The 9,284-nt window shown below is 41.8% G+C and overlaps 2 protein-coding genes across 2 annotated transcripts; both read left to right on the plus strand.

Annotated features, from left to right (window-relative positions):
* Positions 1-3,401: 3,401 nt before the first annotated feature.
* Positions 3,402-4,686, plus strand: LOC144901962 (uncharacterized). The gene is made up of 3 exons (XM_078798007.1): positions 3,402-3,457; positions 3,745-4,606; positions 4,681-4,686. The coding sequence occupies exons 2-3, from the start codon at positions 3,770-3,772 to the stop codon at positions 4,684-4,686; spliced, it is 843 nt and encodes a 280-aa protein (XP_078654133.1). The 5' UTR covers positions 3,402-3,457; positions 3,745-3,769.
* On the plus strand, positions 4,598-9,078 carry perm1a (PPARGC1 and ESRR induced regulator, muscle 1a). The gene is made up of 3 exons (XM_058083212.2): positions 4,598-6,563; positions 8,126-8,242; positions 8,413-9,078. Exons 1-3 carry the CDS (start codon positions 4,739-4,741, stop codon positions 8,586-8,588), a joined length of 2,118 nt encoding a protein of 705 aa, XP_057939195.2. The 5' UTR covers positions 4,598-4,738; the 3' UTR covers positions 8,589-9,078.
* Positions 9,079-9,284: the final 206 nt, after the last annotated feature.

Below are 9,284 nucleotides of genomic sequence, written 5' to 3' on the forward strand. Positions count from 1 at the left end.
CGTGATGATGGGGCACAGACACAACTGTCATCTGTGGTTGATCTGCAGACAAAAGATGCTTTAGTCACCTGATCCAATCTCACCTGTCAAGAGGCCTGCAGGACGGGGAGGCGGCAGACCTGGAGGGACAGAAGAAAGGGCAACTAATTGTCAACCTAATGAGTCGAATATCAGCTTCAGGACATGCTGACATTAATGCGGTCTATATAAAGACTATACTTTATACTATATAAAAAAAACTATACTTTTTTACTTTATAGTCTGAATCACCTGAAATTATTGGAAATAAAATCATGCTAGTCGTTACAGTACAGAACATACGATGTACTATATCTTGAGGTGGAGATTGTTTCAAATATACTCTATCCTCAGATTCCTCATGCCAGTAACATCACCAACTTTCATTAAGCAAAGTTGGCTGTCCAATAAGTCCAAAGGTGATGTCATCATCTAATTTGCATATTATGTTGTTAAAAAAAGGAAAAGGTTTTCAACCCTCCACTCATATTAGACCTGGTCCACTTTAAAAAAACACAAGGCTCCACCTTGACAAATCTGGACTGGAGGAATCTGCAGACCTTGGGGATCCATTTGTGATGTGAAATGTTTATTCTAGTGAGGATAAGCGGCATAGAAAATGCTAATAAAAAACCTTTTGATCAGCTGATGAACAGCCTATTTTACCTGATTGGTTGTTTGCAATAAATTGCTTACTGAAAATATTTCCAATTTCTTCTTTTTGCTTTTTGAAGCTCCACTTAGAACCTTCTTCAGATGCGACCTTCTTCCAACAATACCACATGTAAATCCTTGCAATTTTTCAACTGGTCATCAGGAGAGTACAGAATAAACAGTCCAGCACATCTACATGTACATGTACATGTACATGTACATCTACATCTACATCTACATCTACATCTACATCTACATGTACATCTACATCTACATGTACATCTACATCTACATCTACATCTACATGTACATGTACATGTACTGTATATCTGTATCTATAAACTATAAACTGTGTGGAATATACAGAATTGCGAACCAGTATGCTTTCTCAGGAGAGCAGCCTCAAAGCTTTTTGATGATCTATTTACGCTAGGCTGTAATAACGACAACCCTAAGTGAATGCCTGTATGCTAATGTGACAGTACAAACATCATGGCACCCTGCCGGGGGTGCTGATGGCGCCTGTTTGCTGCGCTCGCCTAATTTATGCCCAATTACCAGGTCTTAGCAGGGTAGACAATTAGGGGTGATTGCAAAATCCTAAATCCAAAGACCCCCTAATAAGAGCCTAATCCTGTTGATGGATACAGAATCCCAACCTTGTCCAAACAGCCCAACGACCTCAGGTCCTGCAGCCCCACAAGACCCGCCTTGTTGGCTTTCATGACAGCCGGTGAGCTGAGATGACCCTTTTGGGCTGGGTCTGTTTCCTCATACATATCTATAGTGATGACCATTAGGCAAATGAGGGTTGTTGTTTCAGCCTGGGAAAGCCTTAGTGTTGGGCCACGCAGGATTGGGGAAACCTGGCCAATTATTGCTACGATGGCGACATCACTGAGCCAAGAAATTTGAGGTCAAAATGGACGCATAGCAAGGCAGATAATTCATTGTCAATGACTCCTGGGAACCAGAACCCACTCACGGTGCTGCATTTAAGGCGCTTTGGGCATCTGGTAATTACAGTGTAGCAGTTAACGACATCAGGAATTGAGCTTAGCTATCTCGGTATCTTTTACTGTGATGTTATGACGGCAAGGATGAGCCCGGTAATGAATTGTCCTTCCTCAATGGTGGGTAAACAAAGGCTCAGCCACACACACAGACACACACACACACACACACACACAGACCTGCCTGATGGTACATTTCCCATGAGACCAGCAGCTTTAGATACACAATATTTGTGGCACATTGCTGACCAAAACACAGTTCGCAGATACTCTTGGCTTTTTTATGTAGTCATGTTCCTAATGTGTGTTTGCCTGACTTCTTCCCGTCAGCTAGTTAAAAATGACATTGATTACTTTGTGCTTTAAGAGTGTTTCTGTTACGTTTCGGCATGGTTGTGACCCCAGGATGCAGACACAGGAGCGTAGTGCAGGTAAAAAGTCTTTAATACAACCACAAGTAGTTGCAGCAACTCACAATAGGACGAGGTGGCAAAAAGGGAAAATAACAGAAAAGCATCAAAAACGTATAAGCAGGCATTGGTCCAAAGGCAACCAAACATTCACAATGAACCAGCAAATGAGACAAGCCACACTCTCCTGAAGAAGCCAACTAATTACCAATCACCCCCAGCTGGGACTTGCAGCTTCCATGGAAAAGAAGCCAAGGTGACTGCAAATAGTAAAAAAAGTGCTTGCAAAATAAAAAACAGAAAGTAGGGAGAACCAACACGAACTAGTTCAACAGGTTCATTCTGGAGATTTCAGGATCAATAAGACTTAATTAAGACTTAAAACCACTGTGGTTATTCAGTCTTTTCCATTGTTGCCATCAGGGGCGTCACTAGGTTCTGAGGACAGGGGGGGCTTAGCCCCCTGGAGATGCACAGGATATGAATGAATGTAGTAGACATTCAAAAAAATCCCAAAAACAAATAAGGAACAAGATATAACTTTCCCACTTTTGGACATATTTAGTAGAGATACTCAATTGTTTTAGGCCACCATTAAATGTACACAAGTACACACAATCTACACTGCAAAACCGCTGCTCAAGCTCTGCAACCGTTCTGTCCAGTGGACAGTCATCAATTATAGAATAATCATTATTATATTATTCATTAGCCTTATTATTATATATTATATAATAATATATATTTTATAATATTATAACATTATATTATATAAAAATATATATAATATTATTATTATTACTATCATCATTATTCTTTTTCTGATTATTACTAGTATAAGCATTAGCATTAGTATTAGCTTGCTTATTGGCTTGCTTATTAGCCTGCTTTTGCACTATTATATGAAATTTGTCAGAGATTTTTTTGGTAAAAAAAATTAAAAAATTAAAAAATCATGAAAAAAAATCAAACTATTTCGGGGGACTTATAATAAAATAGGCCTAATGACGCCACTGGTTGCCAATATTTAGGTATTCCAACAGTGAGCCAAGTGAATCAAGTGAAAACTACCCATCACTAACAGATCAGTTGTAGTGTATTCAAACAGCAGAGCTCACTTCCTGTACAAGTGAAGTCCCTCCTGGCGTGGTGATCTTTTTAAAGTTGTGAAATATTATACACCTCTGTTGGGGATGGCTAGAACATGCCGTGTATGACGTGATCAGACGCTCTATATTTATCGAATCATGAGGCTTGTTGTGTGCAAATAAAGAACGCCCACCTCCTGAAATACAACATGGTACCATCTACATTGCAGGACGTTGGACATTGAGAACCTTGTGGAGGATCCCAGCAGGGCAGGTAGAAACAGTTATTTGTAGTTCATCTCTTTATGATACTGCATTCATTGCTGTCTGGCCCCGTTGATAGAGATACTAAAAGAAAATGCCACAAAAGAGTGCAGGGTGAGAGTAATGATGGACTGTGTTGTTGTGTACGGTTATGTAGGGGTGCTTGTCCTTAGTAATCCATTGAATATTTTGGCATTGGTCGAGGTCGACGTGCTTGCATTCCTTCGATTCAGTGTCTTTCAAGTGTTTGTTTCTTGTCATTCACTTTGTGTTGTTGCATTTTTAAACTCTTTGCAGGTTGTACTGATTTGTTTATGTTGAAATGGAGGATTTTGAATTCAGCGTGGAGATCTGCGACTGTGACTGGCAATGCTTTTATGAGGACTGTGAGGAGTGTAACCTGCGGCCTCCATTGCTGGCGACGGGGGACGACTCCGGGCTTAGTGATGGTGATGACACAAAGTCCGCACTTGTTGAAAGCACACAGACAATCGAGGTCAAGAGAAGATTTCCAGAAGCTGATTACTCCCCGGACAGCACGGCTGACTCCACTCTGGAAATCACACCAGACTGCAAGACTGGTCTCAGTCAACAAGCTGTCACTGAAATGGAGACCATCCCATCGTGTGGTGAGGATGATATTCTCCTGCAGTCGGTCAATGTGTTCTTCAAAGAAATAACAGAAAGCAGTGAGTCAAAGCCAGACGTAGCGGATCTAGCCGTCTGCTGCAATCAGCCTGCCGGAGGTGAAACAATAGTCGGCAAAGGGAATGACATCAGCAAAATAAAGGCAGTAGAAATAGCTCGGCCTGGCTCACAGCTCAAGACTGACACAGCATTTGTTCAAGGCCACCTGGAACCCAGAAGAAACCCTCATGACCGACCTGATGGCAGTGTGTGCTCAGAAGTGAAAGAGATACCAGTGGGCCCATCATCGCAGATCAGAAAGGGGAAGGATCACACTGAGGACCTTTGGGATTCTCCATTGACCGCCATCAAACGGAAGCGAAGGAAAAGAAGACGACTCAGCGTAGAGCCAGCCCAAAGTCAAGATGGCAGACAGACAGATGAGGACCAAGACCTGTCTTCTCCTCGGGTCTTCTGTCTGACTGGATCAGAAAAGAGAGACTTGTTGGTCACAAATGATCTTTCTGGGATCGTCCTCCCACCTGGAAGTCCAAGTCATCATGAAAGCAGGAGAGATGCTCATAATGTCTATTTTTATTCTTCTAGTTGTGACGCTAAATTAAATCTAGAAGAGCTCGGAGCAGAATGCATTTTGGCTCCTGAGATGGCCGCCCGGGATGATGATAATGTTGCTGTGGAAGGTTGCCAAGGTGACAAACTATCCACTTCCAAGTCCATCCTGCCTGCTGAGGCCCCACATTCTGTAGGAGACAAGAACACGGGGTGTCAAATAGAGGCTGAGCCACAGCAACAGATGGAGGCAAAGATGGAGGGTCACCACCTGGACCAAAATAGCTACGATTCTGGAAAGGATGACTTTTCAATCACGTCTGATATGCAAACGCTGACCAATTCCACCTCGGATCTCCAAAGGTGTGAAACCAAAATGTACCCAATGGATGAATTAACGTCTGACTTGGTGGATTCATCAGTTCATAAAAGCTGTTTGCCAGAAAGTCCTTCCAGTATGGCCCTTAAAGAAGCAGATGATGATGAAGGTTCCTATTCATCCATTGGCCCTTCAAGTAAAAGTATACAGTCCATGTCTGAAGATGTACCTCCATCCTTCTGCTGTGCTGCAGACACAAGGCTTTTAGTGTCGCCCTCTGAAGTAAACATCCATGGTTGTTCTTCATCCTCCAATCAAAGAAACACCAAAGATAGAAGTGGTAAAACGTCCCTGACCCAGCGAACACATCATGACACGGGACATTTATCAACAGGCGTCCAGATTAAAGATGGAGATGTCATCCCAACATCAAGACATGAACATCCCCTTTTTGTCATGTCTTCTTTTTGGCGTGAAATGGAGAAGCTGACAATAAATGACATCTTGGGTTTGAGGAATAAGAACGAGGAAAGTCCTTCTGGCTGTTTCCCCAATCCTGGGAATGCCAAGTCAGCTGTACTGCAAATCGGTGAGGGCTCATTTGGTCATCTGGAAGCAGTGGAGTCAAGTCCTGCTTCCACATGTTCCAAGTGTGCAGCGCAATGGGAGAGAGAACCGCAGCCCACATGCGACCTTTATCCCAGGCCGATGAAGATGACCACTCTGGATGGTTTTCCCGGACATGGAATCCCTCCAAAGGGTGTCCGAAAAATGTCAAGAAACGTAAGTCTGCACAATCTACGAGCTATGGATTGCCAAACGTGGATGGACCAAAATTTAGAAAGTTTAGAAGAAGAGGAAGAGAAGAGAAAAGAAGAAAAAGTGGCGTACTTTAGCGATGGAGATTTTAAAAGCTCATCTTCATCTAGACACAGTTTCTCCCTCGCAGATATGGTGAATTACTTCTTTGGAACAAATCCAGAAGCTCTGAGCCAATCGTTGCCAGATGACATCATAGACGTCACCATGGTTGGAAATTCTGTTCCCGAAACCTACCATCATTTCTTCTCCCAGTTTGACACAGATAACTTTTTCTGTCCTTTCATCAGAGAAGAAAAGCACAAAACCTTGTCTCCAGTCACCGACGGAAAAACAAGGATCAGTTTTCCTGAAGCTTACGACTACTTCTTTGCATCATCTTCTTCTTCAGAGGAGGAGGAGGATTCCTTGGAAGAAGAGGAGGATGAAAGCCGTGGTCCAGTGAGGGTTGTAAGCAGGCTCAGCCAAAAGTCAGATACCATCCACGCCTTAAGTGACATTTATGAGAACTTCTTCTCTGATGGCGACATGCGGGACAGTTTTTTTTGGAAAACCACTTTCTCTTTCAGGAATGTTCATTTCAGTGGCGGTGCAGTCCACAACAGGAGGTCCAGCCCTTTGTCTGCTGTACAAACGAGGCCAAATGTTCAATTCCTTGCCAAGACAACTACTGCTCTCGGACATTTAGCACATGTGGACGGTCCTCAAGACACGGCCTCTGGACTAATATCGGCACAACCACTGGGACATGAGGACTGGCAAACAGCTCTTCCGAATCCAAGTAAGTAAAAGGGCATTGTCCTTCATTTATCAATGAGTCATTTGGAAGTCAGTCATAATATTTTATACATAACCCAAGTGGGTGTTCGTAACGTAGGCCACACTTCTTCTTGCTTTGCCCTCAGGCAAAAAGGGGTCATTGTAGTTTCTAGTCAAATACACATCTAAACATAACCAGCCGATAGCGTATGGGTGATGTCATCCATCACTGCTTTAACGGATTTATCATTCTTGTGTCCTGTACAGTAATCCCTCGCTTATGGCACTTCATTGGTTTCATGGTACTAAGTGAGGATTCCTTCTTTAGAAATGGAATATTTTCCTTGTTAGAGCGTAGAAAACCTGTTTACAACCTTCTAAATAGGATTTTCATAATATTATTATTAGAGCCCTCTAATAACCTTTACATTTGGTACCCAATATAGTAGACATGGTAATATAAAATAAGAAATCATATATATGTGTTTTATATGTATTATATACATATATAAGACCTAACATAGACTCACACATTAGCATGTTTTTGGAACACCCTTGGTATTTTCATTCATTCATTCATTCATTCATTCATTTTCTACCGCTTATCCTCAAGAGGGTCGTGTCGGTGCTGGAGCCTATCCCAGATGTCTTTGGGCGAGAGGCGGGGTACACCCTGGACTGGTGGCCAGCCAATCACAGGGCACATATACACAAACAACCATTCACACTCACATTCATACCTATGGACAATTTGGAGTGGCCAATTAACCTAGCATGTTTTTGGAATGTGGGAGGAAACCGGAGTACCTGGAGAAAACCCACGCATGCACGGGGAGAACATGCAAACTCCACACAGAGATGGCAGAGGGTGGAATTGAACCCTGGTCTCCTAGCTGTGAGGTCTGCGCGCTAACCACTAACCCCTGGGTATTTTGCTTTTTACAAATTGTAACAAGGTAAAAAAAAGTAACTGTTTTGTTCTTAAAATAATTATTTCAAGCTTAAAGTTCGGCTTTTTTTTTGGTCTAAAGATCTTAAGTCTATGATTTCAATCCTACATAATCCTAGATATTGAAATATTGATAGCACTAAAGTACTAAAAGTAAGTAAACGGCGAGGTGTTGTGTTTCTCTGCCAGAAATAAAGTATGTTGTGTAAGCTGCTACATAACAATATCGCTGTCCCAATGATGTACATTATTAACTCATTAACTTATTTTCTCTTTTTTTTTCATGAACCTGTTTTCTGATGTGGTAGTGCAGAGAAAATGCAAAGACGTATGTGCTCATGTTTGGTATAATGACTGTGGATGATGGGCAAGGTGCACTTGCCCTTTAACGGCCATCTGTCCAACTGTGGTGGTGGTGGATAGTTTTAAAGCCACGGTAGGTGTGTTCCATACCAGCGCCACGTGGTGTGGATGTCGGGATTTGACCTCGTCTATGAAGCATGACATGGCAGGACATGCCGACATAGTCAGGCTTTAATGCTCAGCTGTTGGTGCACTACGGCCAATGATGGCGACCCTCTGAGCGTGGACTGCTGTGTGTGTGTGTTACATTGTGTGTTTTCATATGTTTGCAGGGTCAGATGCTTCCCTCCTCCCTCTCGGACAGTCAGATATGTGTCTGGCCTGTATTGCTTTTGCTTCCTGGGTACTGACGACAGCAACCCCCCAGGTTGGAGACACATGGAAGACTGGTTGGTACCATATATATGTGTATTACATTATTCAGCATTGGCATCACTGTGTTTAATCAGTCCTGAATAACTAATGGAAAACCACACCTGATGCTAAAGACACGGCTACAGAATATTCCGTATTTCTAAAGTGTGTTGACTCACTTTCCATGTGTTTTTTCCCCGCACAGTTCTGCTCGCGAACGTAAGTGCTCTGTCAGCGATTCGATACCTGCGAAAGTATGTGAGAGTGGAAGTGGCCGCCGTTCAGAACAAAAGGAGCATCCTACCACCATCAATGGATCTGGATGTCTCCAAACAAATTTGCACTGAAGCCTTATTACCTTCTGGATTCATACCGGATTAGGTTTCAATGCTCACTTTTGCAAATGAAAATTATTTGGTTTGATAAGGACAGCTTTGATAATATATTAAAACCACCAAATGAATGTATTTTTATGTTGATGGATTATAGGATCTTGAATATACTTGAAGCGCTTTCAAAATGTGCTTCTGTTTAGTTACTTATCATTGGGCTAGTGGTGTTAGTTTCCTTGAAATGGGTTACTTAAAATTGTTTTTTTTTTTGTTGACTGAAAACTGGAATTATTCTGTAAAATTTTTTTAAATCACATTTTTTTTGTGCTTATTTCTTATATAGATGTCATTTGTTCAATTGTATTGTTGTTATTTTCATCTGCAGCCTACTTGTTCAATCTGTTCATTTAAACCACCATTGGTAACATTAGCACTTTTAGCATGTCGGCTAACTAACACTAGAGGGCAGCATAAAATCCCTAATCCCTAAACCGGAAAATAGTATCAGATTGGGCCTTGGTGGGCAGCAGTTTGTACAATGTCCCCGTTTGTGGACTTTGAACCTTAAATGAGGCCTTGCTTTTAGGTACAGTATTTTACTTATAATCTGGTTAAATTAATAATAATATAATAATTTTACTTATAATCTGGTTAAATTAATAATAATATAATAATTTTACTTATAATCTGGTTATGTTATCATGAAAATATGTTGGGGGGGTTGGAATGCCACCAGATCTAGCAA

Source organism: Doryrhamphus excisus, linkage group LG17 (assembly GCF_037039965.1).
Source record: "Doryrhamphus excisus strain RoL-2023G ecotype Guam linkage group LG17, RoL_Dexc_Guam_v1.1, whole genome shotgun sequence".
Classification (NCBI taxonomy): domain Eukaryota; kingdom Metazoa; phylum Chordata; class Actinopteri; order Syngnathiformes; family Syngnathidae; genus Doryrhamphus; species Doryrhamphus excisus.